This window comes from Ambystoma mexicanum, chromosome 11 (genome assembly GCF_040938575.1).
Source record: "Ambystoma mexicanum isolate Mex_15411 chromosome 11, UKY_AmexF1_1, whole genome shotgun sequence".
Lineage (NCBI taxonomy): Eukaryota > Metazoa > Chordata > Amphibia > Caudata > Ambystomatidae > Ambystoma > Ambystoma mexicanum.
Window position 1 is genome coordinate 190,222,694 of NC_090934.1, and position 21,622 is coordinate 190,244,315.

The 21,622-nt window shown below is 44.5% G+C and overlaps 1 protein-coding gene across 1 annotated transcript in view; it reads right to left on the bottom strand.

Annotated features, from left to right (window-relative positions):
* LOC138503213 (pancreatic secretory granule membrane major glycoprotein GP2-like) overlaps positions 1–21,622 on the bottom strand; it is a 310,155-nt gene that overhangs the window by 115,607 nt on the left and 172,926 nt on the right. Inside the window, exons 4-5 of the mRNA XM_069622798.1 lie at positions 20,346–20,450; positions 7,375–7,601 (exon numbers count right to left, since the gene is read on the bottom strand). Coding sequence (XP_069478899.1) covers positions 7,375–7,601; positions 20,346–20,450 — 332 coding nt within the window. The remainder of the gene's footprint in view (positions 1–7,374; positions 7,602–20,345; positions 20,451–21,622) is intronic.

A 21,622-nucleotide genomic window follows, 5' to 3' on the forward strand; every position in this document is an offset into this window, starting at 1 on the left:
TGAGGGATAGGTCTGGGGTCTGAAGGTGTAGTGGATAATGCAGACTTCCATGAATTCCTTGAATTTATTGGCTGAACCATCAAATTTGCCACAGGATAAGGGTATGGGAGGAAGGTCACTCCGGGACTGTTCAAAGCGGTCGACCCTTTGCCTATTTGCGTATTTTCGGCCTTGACAGCTTGTAATTCCTGTGTGATGTTATGCACAGCTGTAAGAAGCTCCTGAACCTGTTCAGGGGTAGCTATTGATATGTCCTTGTAGCATTGCAAACTGCCATGCACTGCTGTTACAGGTGGGTTTTCGACAAGATCAATGTTCACCTCCCCTTCCTCCTCACCTGAATCCTCTGAGGAGAACTTTCGCCGGGTGAGCTTCTTCTTTGAGAAGAGATAGGGTCCTCCTCGGTAAGAAGCCACCCTGATTCTCTGTTAAACAGGAAAGCAGTGGACTCCCTTCCCGCAGAGACCAAATGGAGACGAAAAAAGCAGCCGCTTAAAAAACCTCTCAGTGGTGGCAGTGGTAGCAGACTTCCGGGTGGTTCTACTAGTCCAGAACTGGATGGAAGGAGATCCATAGCGCACAGTGGAGGTTCAGAAGGTAGTAGCAGAGATGAAAGGTCCTGGGCTTGAGGCTGAAGGGTGGAGGCTATACAGGTGCCGACGTCCGGGATGGAAACAGGCGTGGATAAGGAGCGGAGTCCAGCAATCAGGCCAGGTAAATGCAGAGTACGAAGGGAGGCAGGAGACAGACTGCCGGGGCGGAAAGGAAGAGAACCTGGAAGGAAGAGCACAGAGCGGGAAGGAAAGGAGAGCAAAGCAGCGAGGGGAAAAGCGAGGAAAGGGAAGCGGAAGGGGCAAGGAAAAGGACCCGAGTAGCAAGATGCTCGGGTAGCAGGAGAGGGAGCAGGCAGCGAGGCAAGGCAGGCAGAGAAAGCGCAAGGAGAAAAAACACGGGAGCATAGCAACAAAGTGAAAGTGACCAAGTTGCAATGCGCCGAACCCAGAGATGGGCGGGGCTAAATACTGAGCCGGCGCTAAGGAGCAAAAAGACTAGACCGGTGGACCAGGAAGTGAGAAACAAACCTGGAACAATCTAATGGCGCCGCCAATGGCAAGCGTTCCATAACTGCCAGCGGCCACCGGGAGACAGCGGCGTGACATAGCATTAAAGTTAAGCACTCACCCCAAACATCAGCTAACTTAATTCCCTTTTGATGGAAGGCAGTGGCAAGGAGTAAAGATAATGAGAGAAAATTCGAATTTAGAATACCATCCACCACCCCAAGATGGGAAGTCAGAAAAGAAAATGAAAACCAGATTTTTGAGCAAAATGGCAGAATCGGATTTGCTTGATTACTCGCACAGCAGCTCACAACCACGGTGGTACAGCTAGAAAGGAAATTTGGGTTGCTACACTTAAGGAGATAGGAAAGCTTATAGACAACTAATCAGCACATCAGGGCAACGTGGAAACAAGGTAGGAAAATAGTTTTTGGGGAAGAAAGCAAATGCAAAAGAAAAAGACACATGGCAATGGAATTTCTTTTTTTACATGGAATTTGAGATGACAGGCAGTTAAGGATGGGGCTGAGCTGTCAAAATCAGAAATCGGTTTCAAGGACAAAGGCACACAACGGATGTGATTCTAACAGAGAGGGGTTGTTCTCAATCGGACTACGGTTTGGGTTTTTCAATGGGAAAGATACAAATCGGAATTCGTGGGAAAGCACAATACACGGTCAAATACGTTTTTTGGAACACAAAGACTAGTTCTGTTGCGGCTATACTTGAATGGCTATAATTATTAAAGAAAGGCACTTGGCATGAGGTGGTTCATTTCAAATTTCAACCAACTCACACTGTGAATCCCTTTATAGGGGAATTAATTGATTTACTTGAAAATAATGCTAAAGATTTATACAGAATACTGAAAGATTTCTCAAAGGAATACGCTAACATGCACAGGCTAACACAGATTCTTCTATGGAAAGGCGAATTAATTATACTGGCAATTTCAATGGGATTTTCAAAGGGATGCAAGATTCAAAAGAGAGGGGTATTCAGTTTGGGACTGGGGTTATTTGCTACTTAAAATGTAAGCGTGGGTTTGGGATTCTGGAAAGCCAGCAATGTCTCTGGTAACTCTGGACAGCTTGGGCAATGGATCTGGTCATTGCACTCTCCTGGGTCGGATTTTGGACAGCTAGGCCCTGGTCTGTTCACTGAAATGTCCTGGTTGGGGTCAGCTACCTCCTCTCCGGTCTCCCCCGGATTCTTGTGTATGTCTGGATCTGGAAATTGTGTATTTTACTGTGGATGGATGGATTGTCCCTTGTGTCTCTTTGTGCCGCCCTTTTATAGCCCAAGAGACAGCGTTCATTTTACAGTCTGGGGGGAAGTACTCTGGAATTACTCCTATCTTGGTATAGGACAGTCTGTCATTCCTTCCTCTGGCCCCTGGGCCTATTGGTTGAGGGGAGAGAGCATCATTTGTTTGTCTGTATTTATGACACTTCTTTGTTTGTTATGTCCACTTTTCAGCAAAAATGGGTTTATGGATCATAACTCCAAACTTATAATAGCCACCGCCATACGAAGTGAATAGACGGTTTCAATGGGCCAAAGATAATTAGACAGTCCGATCGCCAACTCTGTGCGAGGTAGCGTGGCCCCTTGGCAACTTTTGGTCATTTTCATAAAATGCATAATAGTTTTCACTCTGCAAATGATCAAGCATATTCATAATGTACATCTCCATCTTCCCACCGCTTGTCATATTTGTCCCATTTTAAAATCAGTCATAAATGAGTCTTAACTGTCCATTTCATTCACAAAGTCCTAGAAACATGCACTTAGTCTCTGAAAATCTTCCTGGAAATCACATGGAAAAATATCATAAAGCAACATTATTTCTTATTCTGAGTGCTGGGGAAAAATGCCAAAAATGCATAACTATTTTAATGTCAATTTGGTGGATCTGTGATATATGGGAGGGCAGTGCCTTAATGCTTGCTACAAATGTGCCAAGAAGACAAAAGCACAGCTGTTTTTATGGCACAGTTTAAATGCATTTTTTAGGTGAAGGGGATTTCTGCTTAGGGCCTGAAATGCACCCCACAACATCGTCTGTCCCCCAGGGTTCTACACTCTCACCTTAGCTTTTCAAAGTCTACATGCCCCTTCGGCCCACATGATCTCTACCGTCTCCTCTAACTTTCAGTGTTATGAGGCTCCCCGCAGCCACCTCTCCTCTATCGCTCAACCCTCATTGTCTATCTGTAATTCAAGTGGGGTGCGCCTCCAAAGAACTCTGCCTTAAAGCCCGTAAGACAGAAATCCTTCTCATTGGAACACCTGCCCCTGCTTTCCCTCTCACTCTAGCTGCCTCCTTGGGCCCTCTTCCTTCGCCTTCCTGCAAGGCAAAAAACCTTGGTGTCATCTTTGACTCCACTATCTCCTTCTCTCCCCACATCAGAAACGTTTCCAAGAAGGCTCACTACCAGCTACACCATCTCAGAGGTATTCTGCCTTTTCTCACTTCCCCCAAAAGCGCACTGTCTCCAGAGCCCTGGTTCTCTCTAGGCTGGACTATTGCAACAGTCTCTTTTTCAATCTGCCTTCCTCTACACTCCGCCCACTGCAACTAATTCAGAACAGGACTGCAAGACTTATCTTTGGCCGCAAGCCCAGGGACCATATCTCTCCAGCCCTGAAATCACTCCACTGGCTCCCGGTGGCTGCAAGGATCAAGTTCAAGACCCACTGCATCATCCACAAGGCTTTCTGGGGCCAGGGCCCGCACTGCATCCAACTCTCTCTTCCAAAATACCTTCCTTCTTGAGCCCTTCGCTCTGCTTCCTCCACCTCTCTGGGGGTCAGACTGTGAGGAATTCGACCATTCACACAGGGAGAATGCGCTCACCTGGGTTTTTTGATTTTTGATAAGAATGAATTATAGGAGATCAACCTCCGAGAAATGTGTGAGGCCATTCTGCACACATTTCATCTCCTTCTCACACAAAACATATAGTCACGTGTACTCCAGGAAGACACAGCCTACAGGCACCACCTTCCCCTATCATATTCAGCTGGAATGTGACAGCCACGGGTACATCAAAGCATCTCAAGAAACTCAAGCAGGGGGAAGGCACACCTTCCTCCAGCCATGGGCAACCTAATTTCAACATCAAAGGCTTCATGGGTCTGCCTTCCTGTGGTGTTCATTCGGCTGGTGGCAGTGCATACTAATGAGAGATAATTGAAGGAAGCCTGGAGGAGAGGCTTGGTTGCCGAACAAGACAACATGAAGGTAGGGCTAACACTCCTTTGGTGTGCAATGTGTCAGCTTGAAGCTAGTTCCCACCTCTCTGTATGAAAGTCAGTGAATGGCCTGCCTGGGTCCAGCAGTCACTGCAGGTGTCCCTGCAGAGCAGAACCCTTTCAGAGGTACGAAGGATGTGATTTAAGGGAGACAGGAAGTCTGCTTCCATCACAAACTTCAAGGGAGACCTGTGCTCTAATCAAGAGTCACAGAGGGCTCAATTAACCAGAGAGACAGTTTGATCTACAACAGACAGGTAGATGGGTGGGACTTGGGGATATGGTGTCACACCATGTTTGTCCTGTTGCAGAGCACGACTTCAAAAAGAGTAAGAAAATGGACTAATTTTGGCCCTGGCTGAAGGTACAGTCTACCTTACACCTTCCGCCAGTAAAGGAAGGCCAGGAGTTCCAAGAGGGAAGCAAGATCCCTCCCTTAAGCATCTCCCAGTGAACAAACATAGATACCGGACTCAAAGGACACGTCCAGCAGCTTGAGAACCAGTAACCAGCCAGCACATTGCATGCCCTGCTAGGCCATCACCTCTCATCATGGCAAGGTTTGTATTTAGCCTGTGGTATAACTAACAGGTTTGCAGAGTGCAAGGTTCTCTTGGGGATGAGAGGGCAAGGCATGAGCTTAAGACCATGTAAAAAATCTCGAAGACAATATGGTCATGAACCCGGAGCCAGTGGAAAGTGCAACACTGTGGAAAATCAGACCCTGATTCTTGAGTCTGAAAACCAGACAGAGTGGTGTATACTGGACAGGCTGCATGTGGTGGGCGTGCACTCAATGTAGAGTAACATGGAGTTTATCAGGGAACCATCATACACTGATAACGTTTATATGTAATAAACAAGAGTGCCATTCTTAAGTGCTGAAGCTAGAAGAACAAGCTCTTTACCACAGAGCCAATCTGAGAACCCAGGCTCAGAGGTGTGGAGCAGACAGGCGTGCTTTTTGCCGAAGAAGACTCCCCAGCCTGTGGTGGGAAGCATGTGAGTTAACATTGTAATAGGGTCTCTCTAACATTGACACGCTGCTCCATCTTAAACATTGCATTGAAATGCATTTGACTGGATGAACACTGATGAGGAAGACAGGAGGAAATTGTTCATTTTCTTATTATTATTTTGGCTCCTTGTATAGCATTAAAACTACCCTGAAAAAGTTTTAAAGCTCTGAGGGCAAAGATGAAAGAGGGTTGTGATAGGTTATTTATTTATTTATAACGCGCTTAATACTCAGAGGTTTCTAAGTGCGGACCCAGGGATCGAACCTGTGCTGCTCCTTGTGGTCTTGCTTCCAAGGCGAGCACGTTACCGCTGAGCTATCCTCCCGTTGTGGGAAAGGAAGTGGGGGAAGGAGAATGAAAGGAATGGAAAACACATGAACCCCCATTTTAAATAGGGCAGAGTGGGAAATGGAAACGTGAAAGCGTGGCCCAATGCCTTTATGGCGCCCTTTCCTGCTCATTTCAGTCCTTTTGTCTTACTGTTCTGACTCCCCCAGTGGGTCCCAGTCGCCAGGCTGTCACTTCCCTGCCTATCTCTCCTACCACCTGTATTGCAAGGCATTTACGCCTCCCTTTCCCGCTCATTTCAGAGCTTTCCTCTTACTGTTGTGACTCCCCCAGTGGGTCCCAGTCGCCGGGCTGTCACTTCCCTGCCTATCTCTCCTACCACCTGTATTGCAAGGCTTTTACACCTCCCTTTCCCGCTCACTTCAGAGCTTTCCTCTTACTGTTCTGACTCCCCCAGTGGGTCCCAGTCGCCGGGCTGTCACTTCCCTGCCTATCTCTCCTACCAACTGTATTGCAAGGCTTTTACGTTTCCTTTTTCCGCTCATTTCAGAGCTTTCCTCTTACTGTTCTGACTCCCCCAGTGGGTCCCAGTCGCCGGGCTGTCACTTCCCTGCCTATCTCTCCTACCACCTGTATTGCAAGGTTTTTACGCCTCCCTTTCCCGCTCATTTCAGAGCTTTCCTCTTACTGTTCGGACTCCGCCAGTGGGTCCCAGTCTCCGGGCTGTCACTTCCCTGCCTATCTCTCCTACCACCTGTAGTGCAAGGCTTTTACGCCTCTCTTTCCCGCTCATTTCAGAGCTTTCCTCTTACTGTTCTGACTCCCCCAGTGGGTCCCAGTCGCCGGGCTGTCACTTCCCTGCCAATCTTTCCTATCACCTGTGTTGCAAGGCTCCTCTTGTCCAGGCATTGCACTGCGTTTATGCTCTTTCTGGATCAATTCAGTGGCTAATTAACAAAGAGGGAAATGTAGAAATCTGCAAAGAGCTTCAGAATTCCTAATGAACTGTGATGCCGCAGCCTTTTGTTTGTGAGGTTCTGACAGTACTTTAGAAGATACAGCAAATCCTATGAAGTGGTGAAACATTCTGCCATTTTCAATTGCTACCTACAGCATCATTATATTTACTATTTGGCTGATATGAAGCACATTATATCATATACAGAAGTGAAAGGATCATTTAAAATATTCAAGTCCGGTACATTTTCTAAGAAACAATACTTAATAGCGGAAGCTATAATATGTTAATGTTTATGTAATTTAAAGACCATTAAATATATCCAAGAAAATCCACATTCTTATTTTCAGCAGACACACACTACTCCATGCTCTATGATGCCATTCCAAACACAGCAAGGTGTTGGGACCGGTCATTAGTGTTTCCCCTGTGCTGGATTCACATGCTCCATTTAAGTCAAAGCAAGACCTTTTTGCTGCAACCATCTTTTCAAAGCAAATGAGCTTGAAGATGGCACACATGTGTTACTCTGTGTATTGCGCTGTCTGCAAATAACCTCTTTCCCATTCTCTGATGTCTGGGATGGTTGGCTGCCTCTGCATCTTGAAGTGTGTTTGGAATTGAATCGTGGGTTAGGGCAACATGATATAAGAACCCAGTAATGTGTTATGGCTCCTTCTCTGAGAGCCAAGGGTACAACAAAACAAATACATTTCCAGATGTATTTATTTAGACAACCAAACATGCTAGTTGAAAAGAATGGGAGAGGTGCACAGTGCAATGCCCTTACCGAAAACGTAGTTCCGCACCATCCATTCAGTAGCGGGACTTGCTTAAATAGTATACGTTCATTATTCACGATATCTACATAGGTAGGGCCTGAACACTCCGTACGATTATTTTCTAGAAGATGCATGTTTGAAGCGCTATACTGAAACCTCTCCAGGAGGCACTTGCTGATGGAGACTGTCATTACATCACCGCGACAGTCCACAGTTGGAGCGATCTGACTGCGATCTGAAAGAGACAATCACATATTAGGAATAGCTCTATAATGCAGCTGCAGCTGTTAACATTACATCTATATTGCAAGACAGCCCTCTCCCATTAGACCTATCCCCACGCAGAGACACCAATCAACGAAAAGCACAATTAGGTTTCATTGCTTCCTCAGTAAGTATGTCTTTTGTCAGAGAGGGTGTTCCTGAAGTCAGTGTAAGCAATGTCTTCCCAAGAGAGGACACCCCAGATAGAGGGTGCATGGGAATGTCCCACTCCCCCTCTGTGACACAGGGAGCGCATATGAGGAGGTGACATCGCATAAGCTACATGCTTTCTGGGATAGCAGTATACAATCTTGCTTAGACTGTAGATATTTAAACATAGGCCATTATGGAATCAGGCTGAAGACTTAAGATTGCATTCACAAAAATCTGTCAACGAGAATTTAGAACACGTAATACATGCAACCGCAATCATCATGTTTCACGCATCTTTAGTACCAGTGGGGTAAAGGGGGGGGGGGTGTTTTGCTCAGCCCTCCACATATGATCTTCCATTGCAGCACAATGCACAGCTTTTGGGAGAAAGTTGGGAGTCTACAACAATACTCTTCAGTCTATTCTTTAACATATTTAGTGTTGATAAACCTATGATCAGTTATTACGAAAAGGGGCAATTATTTTATGCCATTGTCATTGCACATTTACAGATGATGACATTTTGAATTTAAGGTCATGTAAAGAGGCCATGAAGAGCGCCCATTTGCTAATTTAGCAGCCCTTGGTGTATGGATAAGGAATAAAGGGTGAGATGGAAAAGGGTAACTGGGAGGAGTGGGGAGGCAGGTGCGAAACCTGGAGTTTTGATGAGCTCAGACAAAAAGTACCCAATTCCTCTGTGCCAGTAAGATGCCACCTGGTTTGTGTTGGCGGCACTTGGTTGTATGTTATGTCCCAAGGGGATCACTAAAAATCAATTGGCAGCGAAGGCTGGGCTAGCAGGAGAGCCACTTGTCCACATATTACGGTCCATGCAGTGCAATCCAAGAGGCTCTACCGTGGTTAGGGAGGTGAGGTAGTGCTAGAGTACGTACTATCGTGCTATGCAGGTGGGGGGTCAGGGTATGCCGTGGAGAGGGGATAGTACATTTTAAGTAGGTGGAGGGTGAGGTAGGCTCTTGAATTCTATTGTTTGGAGTTCAAGACTAGGCTGAACCTTTCGGGGTTCCACTTTGCCATCAGGCTGTAAGCAGGGTCCATGAGTGTTTGTATCAGTCAGGATAAAGGTTCTTGTTTTGCTCTGTTCCATGTTATGGTGATTGTTGGATGATGGTGGTTTAGGAGGCACTTAAGTAATCTTGTTGCTGCGGTCGACAAGTTAAACTGTAATGGTAAGAATAAGTGAAGATGTTCTAGGTTTATATATATAAATCGTCAGATAAGGTATTATGTATCGAAGATTATGGTATTCTAGTTGCCTCCTTGAAAAGCAGGACATAGTTTTGGTAGCTTGTGATACCACAGAAGTAAAGAAAACAAATAAAAATGTGAGTGGCTATTTGACTAGGTTGAACTTTATAGATTACTATTCACACCACACATCTCAAAACCAATCCAGCCTCATGTACAGCGATCAGAACAGCTCGAGCATGTCATGGTAAGGGTTACATCTCTGATGAAATACAAAGGCAAAAATCCAAACACTGCCCGACTTCAGCCAGGCATGCACAGCACTGAAATTAACTCACCAGGTTCAGGGCTAGCCACCACAACCTGCAGAACAGAGCAAGTGCACTCAAAAAGAAGAGGAACCCCAGAGAGCCCGGACTCTGAAGAAAGTGTGAGGAACAACATTTTGATGATGTCACAGTCATCAGCACCAAGAACAGACTAGTGAAGTTCCATGCACTGCCAGAGCCAAAAGGTAAGATGTTGTGTTGTTGATTTAAACACACAATTAGCACACGCCTATCAAATACACAGGTTCTAATGGTGATATAACCCTCGGGTGGGTGAACTGACTGCTGCCGGTAACATCACGCCAACAGCATTAAGAGGCCTTCGCTTTGTTTGGGCCATTTGAGCGTTGGGCTGTTCCCAGCAGAGTTGGCCCGCATTTGAGGTTTATATCCCCTCATTAAACAGTAGAAGAAAGGGAGGACGGTGAGGGGAGGACCTTTTCCCCTGGTGAGAGAGAGTGAAATACATGTTCTTTTCCTTAAGATCTTCAAGTGAAACGAAAGTTAAGCTAAAATAAAAATAAAACACAATTTAAGCTGATTTGAGTGTGTTGGAGTTGCTTTGTGACCCGGAGGGTTATGCCACACAACTATATGCAATATCAAGCCTTTACCTGCTGGACAGGGTCCAGGTAGCAAGGCTCGCTTCACCACGATGACAGCATCTAATGTGGCTTGCCTTGCCGAGCTATTCCATAGGCAACCACCAGGCTTAGAGGATTAGCACAAACAAAATAGTCACCGACTGAATATGGGGGTTACAATAACAAATGTTTTCTTAAAATTCCTCCTTTTTTAATAAAAATACTACCTAATTATGAGTTGGGATCCCATGGCATATTTACTTCATGCAGTATTTCATAATCACCAGATGCAAAAACTATCTCACGCAATCCAAACTCATAATTACTTAGTATTCATAAAGCAAGTAGTATATGAAATACCACGTGGTTTTATCATTGTCAGGAAGCCTTAAATGTAATGACATTTAATTTGGCCATAGCTGGGCAGAGTTCCATTTAACACCTCTCACTTTTATGCCACAGGTTCAACACCATGTTTCATTCATTCAAAGGGCGATGACCCAAACAAACTCAAAATGAAAGGAAAATAGTCAGAACCAGACCTATAATGGGGATTTATATCACGATGTGCACTCAGATACATGTTGCGACCTTTCTTCATTATGACCTTACGTCAGACGTATCTATGTTACTTTTGTGGTCACCACCATCGCGCCATGCCTCTTCAGTGGTCTTGACATGAGAGTAGTTGCACTCTCCGTACCGAAGATCTTTACATATCGCACAATGGTAGCACAAACTTTAAGCCGAATCACAGCAAACTAATGCAAGCAATGTCACCATCTCGCCACAAACAAAAGAAAAAAATGAAAATATCTTGGGGAACACACCTGTGTCCTGACCTAGTGCTGTCAACAGTGAGGGTTTACCGAAAAGCCTCTCCGAAGACTACAATTTTTTTTTAAATGTCGTTTCGGTAGACCTTAAGACTATCAGGGCAGGAGTACTACAAAATGGCCCATTTTGCAAAGCCTAGCTAAGTGAGGGTCTGGCAGTCACCTCTATGTGTGCCCTTACTGATACCTATGAAAACAGGAGTGCGTGAGGCTGGCCTCCACTGGTTGGGAGGCCCCCAACCAGTGAATGTTGTATTGGTTATGACTGGAAAGCTGGCGTAACCCATAGTTGTGTGTATTTATATATAACTAAAAGACCCTGAGACATTCTTTAGTCGACAACCTGGAACTGCTCCTGGAGCAGCTGGAATAAGAGACAATGTTGAGGTTCCTACTGGAAGCCCTGTTATTGATCCTCCGAAATGGGACGCACTGCTAATTTTCGACCAGAAACAATCTCCCTAAGGTTATCCCATCCCTGGATCCAGTGGGCACAGTCAGATCTTGATCCTCTGCATGCTTTTTGTGCATTCCGGAAGCTCCTGGAACATGTGCGTCACCGGCACTGGGACTGGCCTCCGCAACCTTGTCTCTTTCTGTCTCACTTAAGCAGCCTGGTAGACATCTTGCGGTCTTGTGAGTCCTAATCCATCTCTGGTTCCTCATTTCAGTAAATGGGGGATTCACCTGTAGACATTATCCCTAGGTACTGCAACAGTGAATCTGTCTGCGCCCGACTTGAACAGTCATTTCTGCACTCTTCCTACCAAGGGCCTCTTTGTTGACCCTTGATCTGCATTTCCTCTGGTGGGGTCCTTACACCCGGCTGAAGAGTGCGTCCTCTGCTCCCCCATTTACAAATGGTAGCTTAATTGTGTTCCCCTATAACTAGGTGCTTCCTATTGACTTTGCCCAGTTTGTTCCCCATAATCAAACTTTCAAATGCTCTAAAACTCTCCTAAAGTATCTCAAAGGCTTACTTGTTTGTTTATTTTGTTGATGTCCTCTATGGCCACCTTACTTTTTTATTAGTCCTTTTCTGCTTGAACATTACTGCTTCGTGCGCTTATGTGAGTTAATTCATGACTCCTCTAGCAGCTAGGCCTGTGAAAGTCAGGAATAACTTAATGGACCCCCTGGACACTACTAGGGGCTGCTCGTACACCCTCACTACAGGACCCTTGGAGAATGTACATGATCACAGATTTATATCATGTACTCGGGGTCAACTTACTTCCATTCACTTCCATGAATTGGTTACATCATGCCTTTTCCCATTCTTCCATGTTTATGTTCTGTTTGGTTTATCTCGCACACATTGCCTGGCAATCACGGAGCAAGGGTGGCAGGGGGGGCAGTGGAATGCATGCATATGCCCGGGCTGTGGGGAGCAGCAGCCACACACAGGCTGACAAGCATCCTAACATTCCCGAGGGATAAGGACGAAGCATTGGGCTGCAATGAAACATGGATGCAAATAGCAAGCCTAACCATGCCTCTGTGTTGCACAGTGACATGGCTGAGACACGGGCTGAGGAACGAGGTCTCCCCAGAGAGTTGCACTGGATGGGGGATGCTGCTGTCACTTGCCCCGATTGGCCTCCCTTGGGGCAACGGGTGTGCAGCATATACATTCAGATGACAAGCTCTTTGAAGCAAGCCACAACCCGCTCACTGGCCATGAGTTCTTTATCCTGCTGTGAAAAAGAATATCGTTAAAAAGGGAATGCAACTTTGTCATCTGCCTGGAATTAGGAAGAGCTATTGGAAGAGTTGTGATGTTGAGTTTAAAGACGTTTTAGGAAATGTTATTCGTATTTGCTCTGCCACAGAACTTAAGAGAAGGGGAGAGGAGTGGCAGCGACTGAAAGGAGGACCATGCTCAACTTTATATGCCACCTTTTAAACCTGCAGCATAAAACAGCCCATGGCAGCAACCATTAAAATGAAAGTGTAGAGAAGGGTGAGTCGCCTTGTGGACATGGTCTGTACATTTAGTTTGTATTGTGAAGGCTCCCTAGTTCAAAATATATTTTTACTTACCTTCAAATATACCGGTCTGGAATAAGAACTATGTTTTTACCCTCCATTTAAAAACCCTTCTGGCGATTGAGGTAGGTAATAGAATACAAAGACTATCCACAAGGTGTCAGATAGTTGGCGAGTTCCCAGTGATCCAGGCTATGGCCCTGAGTAGACAGTCAAGATTTAGCTTGAGAATACTAGGCGGCTCCAAACTTGCAGAGGCCTAGGTCTGTTTCATGCTGTATTTGCCATTGGGTTGTTGTTACCGCTTCAATATATCTTCTTTTATTGTATTCAATAGTAGGCTTGTATTGTTAGCTGTGTAGCTTCGGGTTAACACCATGCACGTTGCACATATTCAAATTAGGCTTTATCCTTGTTGCTGTCCATGTCGGCCTGAAAACCTAGGGACTTCATTTCTCTATTGTCCCGTCTGTTGCGCCGCTCCTGTACATCAGTTTTCTTCACCCAGCTGGCCTTTAAGACTTCTGTAGGTGCCAAGCACCTATGTGAAGCCTATCGGAGCCTGTCAGACCACAGCAGGTGCAGCAAGACACACAGGCGAGCTAGTCTTTCCTTAAAACTATAGCACTTAGTGGTGTCTATCTCCTATCTACATCTAATTGCTGGCAGACCTGCATAATCTAATCCCATGCCTTAAGGCAACACCTAGACATTTTAGAGTCAGCCCTAAGGATCTATAACTAGGCTGTAATGACACGTGATTCTGCACGTGGGTGTGCCGCTTACCATAATCCTTTTTTTGGTATAATGAACAGCATACTTCAGTGGGTGCATTTCTAATAATGTTTATCAAAGGGAAACTACTATTAGCGCTTACATTTACTGACGGTTTGCACACTGCGATGCCATAGCCGGTTCGCTCATGGAACCTGTACCACACCATGCTTCAGGAAATCAAGATGGTAGCAGCTGGAGTACCCCACCTCACTAGTGGCCTTCATAAATATGTGTAACTTGGAGCTCCATCTAAAAATGTACCAGTTGGGCGTTAATAACCGTTCATTCTCTTGTCATGCCATTTGTGTTTTCAATCTTCTTATCCAAAAAGAATACACTAGCTGGCCATTGAATAAAAATGGCTGCAAGACTACTCTGACAATTCCATATTCATGGCACTTTCTGATGGCTTTTCTATGATTAGTATTACTAGAGAATTGGCTAGAGGTGGTGGGACACCTAATTTTCAACTCTGCTGGAACAGCAATGTTTTAGCACCTACATTGGAAGATAAAACATTAGATATAATTAAAAACTGGAAGCCACCTAATTATCCAAGAGATCACTGCAATTCTGTGGCAGAAGAAGTGTGCACACAGGTTATGAACCCCCTCAGTAGCTTCATTCAGAGACTGTAATGTTCCTGACATTATTAAGCAGGGATGGATTACTCACCTAATTAAGAAACCGTAGTTGGATCCCATGATATGTTCTGAATATAGACCTATCACCAATGCTGATTATAAACCTATTACCAATGTCCCTTTTGTCACTGCAAAACAATTGCAAGAGCATGTGAAAAAGCATATTTTACTGGGCAGTTGAGGTTTACCCTTATTGTGGTACAGTAAAGGCTGTCATTGATAAGAGACAGATCATGAATGTTGGGGGCACTAAACTTGTCATGTTACCGGATCCTTCTGCAACTTTCAATGTTCTTGACTATCTCCTTGTACTAGCATGCATGAGGGAGGTGGAAGGGGTGTTGTATAAGGTTGCCATGTGGATTGAGTCATTTGTGAACAAAAAAGTAACCTAGGCCAGAACTGAGACCCGTATCAGTGACTCTAACGGTAGAATGAGAAGTCTAGCAGGAGTTGTGCCTATCAACGCACCTTTTTAATGTGCATATCAAGCTCCATCATGACCTGCTTTTAACAGAGACAACTGTTTTCTTAATTATATAGATGACACCCATATTTCCTACTACATTGAGACTTGGTCAGAGGCCAGTTGGCTCATCCTAAATCAGTTTGCAAATGAGGTACCAGTTGTCTCCACTGAACATCAATAATAAGTTATCCATCTCTGGATTTCCCGTGTGGAAAGAAAGAAAGAAAGAAAGAAAGAAAGAAAGAAAGAAAGAAAGAAAGAAAGAAAGAAAGAAAGAAAGAAAGAAAGAAAGAAAGAAAGAGAGAGAGAGAGACTGCAGTAATGCCCATTTTATAAAAACATCATAGCAATCACTCCAGCGCCCGGGACCCATTCACGGAACATACACTTAATACGGTGAGAGCCAAAGACGCTCTAGAAAAATCTATGGAATTCTGGGGTAAGCTTCCGCTCTCGATGGCCGGTAGGGCCGGTCTACTCAAAATGGTTGCTCTCCCCCGCCTACTATATAACTTTACAAACGTTCCCTACAATATCCCCCCCTCCTTCTTTAAAAACATAAACAAACTATGCAGACGGTTCCTTTGGCAGGAGGGCAGACACAGGGTGGCGCTGGACACACTCCAAAGACCTTACGAGAGGGGAGGAGTTAAGGTCCCTAATTTCGAATTGTACTACCTGGCGAGCCAGCTAAGGCAAGTGATGCGATGGATGGCCGATGAGACCTCCTCGGACACTCGGCTCCTCCAACCTGCATTACCCTACCTCCTCCTGAGGGACCTACTGTGGGCACAGGGCAGATTCACACAGCCCCTTCCATACTTAATTAGACTTGGAATAAAGCTCTGGAACAGAGCGTGCAAAACTGTGGGGCCAGCTGATCCTTTCTCACCTCAAATCCCTATAGCAGCAATTATGGCTCATCAGCCATGGGGCTTTCACGAATCACGCACCCAATGGGAACCTTACGGAGTGGCCACCCTGGGAGACTTAATGCGGGATGAAGAGATCATGCCCTTTCCTGATCTCGCTGAAACTACGGGATTACCCGCTGGCCAATTTTTGCTCCATGGGGCAGTGATACACGCCATTAGGGTCAGATGGCCGGAGGCTACCACCCCCATGACGGAAAATACGGTCATAGAAACACTATTGAACACAGCCGAGGGCGGCCATGAAACCTCGCGATTGTACGAAACCCTGCTCCAGGGCACGACTAACACCGAGCTTAAATGTAGAGCAAAATGGGAAATCGAATTTGGCTTAGACTTCACGGATGCCGAATGGGAGAAAATAACCCACTACCATAAAAAAGTCTCCAGGAATGCCCGATTGCAACTCATTCAACTGTACATCACTAACAGAGCCTACCTAACACCAGAGGCTATATCTAATTTCAGGGGAGCCGAGGTCCAGCTATGCCCCAAATGTAGGGAGCCGAAGGCGGGTATGACGCATATGTTCTGGGGCTGCCCGGAGATACGCCACTTCTGGACACAGGTTCAGGGGAGGGTGGCGGACGCAGACATCGAGCTAGAGGTGAACTGCCCCGCAGTATGCATCCTGGGCAGATGCAAACGCAACCACAAAAACAAACCTCTGAACAAGCTCAAAGACTTGATCTACATAACTGCGAAGAGGCGCATAGCCATGGGATGGAAGAGCCCTAGGGCCCCGCATGAGGCATTGTGGTGGGGGGACCTGACTAAATGGATAACGGCGGAGACTGGCGCGTGGGAAACGGCAATCCTTGAACAAAGGCTAGACTCCAGCGGAGAACTACAACGCTGGGTGGCCTTGACTGAGCCACTTCTGCATCCTAATAACTCTGACGATGCCTCGGATGGATCGGACTTCCCTAGCCATCAATCTGGCCTATCGTAATGGGACAACAATGTTTACTTGGTCTTGAGTTGGGGGGGTGGGGGTGGGAGGGTTACGTTACTTTCTGATTATTCGTCTGATACTCAAGCGATGTATACTTGTTTTTGTTAATCTGTTAAAACCAATAAATACATTTTAAAAAAAAAAAAAAAAAGCAATCACTCCAGCGCCTTCAGAGTACAGAACGCTGCTGCTAGAAATATAATGGGAACTCCTAAGCCAAACCAAATATCTCTACGTGTTAAGAAAATTACAATGGCTTTTATAAAAGCTAGGGAGAATTGTTATAGTTTCTCATTCGGCACGTGTGCAATTTTTTATGTTGGGATTTACCCCATTGTCTTTTGCTGCGTTTGAAAAATGTAGTTCCACAAGGTTTGTGATTTTTATTTTTTCCAATCTTTTATTGTCTCAAATTCATCAATTGATGATATAACAGGTGGTGCCGACACGTGTTTCGACCTAACAGGTCTTTTTCTAGGCTACCGTTCATAATTTTTAATAACACTGGATTCAATACATATTTGGTGCCAATGTGGTCCCAAGATCGGGCATTCACCATTCGTGATTGGGTGTATATCATGTGACATTTGTGTTTGGACATATTATGTGTGGATGATTTAATTCCCAGTGATCATGATATATATACAGATTCATAGTGATTTGCAGATTGGTTCATACATTTTGCAGTCAAAAACAATTATCAATAGATAGTATTGAGTACATGTTAAGGGAGAGAAAAGAAGAGATTTCCGTAAGCTTGGTTGGCAATAGTCCTACTTGGTTTAGATTGTTTGGTAATGATTGGCAATGATTGACTCATTTGCAGGGGGTCTCACCTGGTAGTTAAGATAGAGGGATTTTCCAGGTTCCTGCTAGATTCAGGTAGGTCAGTTAGTTACTGTGTAGTGGTAATAGCAAGGGCTCAGTCCACCCAGTGCCTGGTTTAGCAGAGGTCAATACCGACGAATAAATAATTGTGGTAAACTAATGTGAATATTTAGTGCCCAAGGGCTGAGCTACTAGGAATAGTTAAGAGACATGATTGCGTGGTTCAGTTCATGTATGGTATCAGTTGTTTTCATTGTGCGGTCCCGACAGTGGGGAAGTGCCCAGTTGGTTTCAGTTTTCAAGGTGATTTTTTTTCAAGGCGATTTCTTTTTTGGCAGAAATTAAAAACAAGTAATTTCAAAGCCAGTAGACAAAACATCCTTGTACAGTATTGTAAACGGGAGTCTTTCGATTCTTTCTATTACTAATGTTATGCGTCTTTAAATATCAACTTGCAGACAATTTCTGGAACTTTTAAAATGTAATTGGATAACTATGGCCCAAGGATTTTACTGCATTCACGTCTACAAATGTAACATGGAATCCGCTTTAATATATTGCCTACATAGGAATATACAGGGGCCTGGAGTGGAGTATCTGGAGATATGAGACTGTGTAGACTGTGTAAGACACAGATAGAATCTGTTAGACATATTCTAACAGTGTCGTCCTACACTCACTGAGCAATACTACACGGGATATAATTCACTGGTACAAGATATACAGAATATACAAGGTGATCAATTTTGGAGCAGGCTTGTGGGATCGAGTTCACTTGTAATATCTAATGCTGCTCTGTTTGTCAGGAAAATGGCCCAACTAAAATAGACAATGGTCTCAATGATTGAATTGTATTTTAATGAGATGAATTACTATGGGAACTGCATAAGTATATAGTCTGATGTATTATTATAGCTGTTCCTCAACCTAAATGTTTTCTTTTATGCTGAAAGTAGCCTTTAAAGGATAAATTGATTAGATATTTTATATTTTAGATGTTTTATAATTGATTATTGGGTGCGTGTTAAGGTTGTAACTATTAACCAAATGCACAATACCAAAATAAAAAAAAAATCCTTGTACAGTACTGTAAATGGGAGTATTTCGATTATGTCTATTACTAATGTTATCTGTCTTTAAATATCAACTTTCAGATCATTTTTGTAACTTGTTAAATGTAATTGGCTATGTACAGCACAAGGATTTACTGAATTCACATCTACAAATGTAACATGGATTCAACAACTGGAAACACCAAAGCAATTGGCCTTGCCAATGCTTGCTACATGTGCAGGTAAAATGGTCATGCAGCAGAAACACAATTGGCAATTCGCCTCCATGACTATGTATCCCTTCTGTGTGGGTGCACCCCAAAGCTGCCACACTCGTTCATCAGGAGAGGTGGGGGCTGTACAGGGCAACTTTAGAAAAATATCTGAAAAGGTGGCAAGCATAGTAGTATGATGCGGATATTAATTTCTGTACTGGCATCCAGGTTTATATGCCCGTGCTAAAATCTATGAAATGTGGAGCGATACTGGGAACTGGGCAGACTGGTGATTCAAAGCCGGGCATCACATGCCATCTGCCTATTTATGGTTTGATGATGTTTCCGGATGTAGAACACCTGTTCCATTGCCTCATAGGAGACCCAGGGGACGTGGGTACGATCCAAATCACAAGACAGCTATGGCATAACACTGGCTTTGGATGCATTAAAACTGGTGGCACCCATTGTAAAGTCAATGTACTGCTGGTCATGAGGAAGCATTGGTAAGCATTATTTTTGAGTCAGAGAATCAACCACAAAGAGTTCTACCACATCTGGCACTGCTGTCTGCGCCCACTCATTGGCCCCCAGGGTCCACCCGGATTCTCCTGATTCAGTGCTTGAAGCTGTGCCAGATATGGTAACACGGGTGGTCGTGGGTGCCAATGTCTACAGCTTAATGGGGAGAATCCAAATAGATGCCTTGAAGGCATTCAAGCATGAATAGTGGATTTCAGTAATGGTAGCTGCCATAAAAATCATGGCCGCCATTGTAATAATTGATCCCTATGGTCTGAGTCTGATTTTAGCAGGGACATAACATACTGACAGAACTAGGGTTCAAGCCTCTCCAAAGGCATAAGCGTGCTTTCCAGTCTGCACGTGTAGTAACCCTGGTGGGAAACTCTGGTCTGGAATGTCCATCTCCTTATGATGCAGGAACCATGGTAGCGTCAGAGTGATGACTGTAGGCTCCACTGCTGGTCAATGTCCATGGAATACGTTGGATGGGACAGTCATATCGTAGGTGGCATACAGGACCTTCAGGGGAAGGGTCAACATGTGCCTGGCTGGCACTTTTCAACGTCCTCCAGTATAAAATGCCCAGTTAATGAAATAGAGGGTGATGAGCAGATGACCAGTGAGTACTGCTGGGGAAGACTGGCACCTTGGGGCTGTGGCTCTCCCTTCCGTATGCCGTGCCACCAGTCTCCTTTCTTCCTTCAATGCTCTGTTAGTGTATTAGGGGGCTCAGTATAGTGGCCTTTGTAGCCTTTCCTGCTGATGGTGTACACTTGTCAATGAACATCCCCACATGTGTGATGGAGGTAAATCCCAGCGTATGTTGTGTGTTTATCTCATGTTGTTCAGCGAATACATGATGCAGGAGGGTGCATCTCATTTTCTGAAGTAATATTGAATTTTGTGCACGCTCCTAGTGATTTGATGTGGGTTAATCTCATTTTTCATTTATTTCTACATTCTTTACCACTTTGGAATGCTTATGATTTAGATAGTATTTCAAAACATGCAGTCATCCGATTGACGCGTAATGCAGTACTAGGGTATACCTTTAGAGAAAGAACACTTTGGAATTGTTTTAATAATTACACACTGACATGAACCTAATGGCGTACACAGTTACAGTTTCTATGGAAATTGGATGCTGTGTTCATTTTAAAATCAAAATGCAGTGCTTATTAACGAACGGACAACGAGAAGACTGATAGCACTTACTTGCATGTAGATATGCCGTGTTGTTACACTGGCAAACTGCGCCGCCAGCTGCATAACCGCATTTCTCCTTCCCAGTAACACATGCAGGGTCGCAGTTCAGTTCCTCTGAAAATGGAAAAAGGAGAAGGTTAGCAGAGTAGGGGATTGATGCTTTTGATGAAATGGGCACAAAAGCTTCACTGCAAAAGAACACGCAGCCGGATTACGAGTATGAAGGCAAAGGAAAACATGCTATATTAAATGAACAAAACACCTAATTATGAGTCGGTATTGGATGGTATACATAGAAATGTTGTACAAGGAAATAACTTGTATTTATCGAATGCGTTACTTTCTATATACCACTTTCGCTATTACCCCATGCAATCCCATCTCATTAGTAAGTGATTTTTTTAAATGTGTATTTATATAGCGCTTGTGCCTAAGCGCTTTACATAGAACATATATACATACATTACCACCCCACTGAAGTTGGAAGCAATCACGTATCGACCTCGGAAAGATGAAAGGCTGATATGGCTTTGCCGGGATTCGAACTGCACCTCACACACAGACCGCAGCAGTGAAGGCTCATCCCGCTGAGCTATCTTACGGCTAACCGTCTAGTATCATGCTCCTAAGGAGGCCTAGTGGCGTGCGTGACGAATTGCTTCAAGAAGCTGTTACTTTCAAAGGAAACGCTGCCCAGTGGGCTTCATGTGACACTCTGTGGGTGCAGCCTCACCATCGACCGGTTTATCCACCGACACCTGAATGGCCATATTTTCACAAGTCTACACAGATGTCAGTCGGATTAGGCCATTGTATCTTGAGTGTGTCATTCCAGCCCCATTCTTGAATTTCACAGATAAGTTTCCATTAAAAACTAAAATAATGCTCCCCATTTCTGCCTGCTAAGCAGTTCTTTTGGTACCCGTTACTTCACTCTGGTTTTAAGTCTTTCGCAATCAAATTAAACTATGTCTCCATACAGCAGCTGCAGCGAGTGCTTGGCTATTGCACAGCACATGTATTGATATATGTTTGATGTTATATAGTTCACAATCACCCGGGAAGCAATAGAGCAATGTAAAGCAAGGCCGGGTGCAGGGTTCATATTGAAAGATACTGACGTTGGCAACTAGAAGTGGAAAGATCAGATTCTATCCTCTCCAACTTAATCAGAAAAGTAAATGTTGGACTCTTCGTGCTGCAAACGGCCAGTTTATCTCTGCAAAGGAGAGTCATTTTTAACTCCCTGTTCAAATATGATAGCCATAAGGAGCACAAAGAAAAAG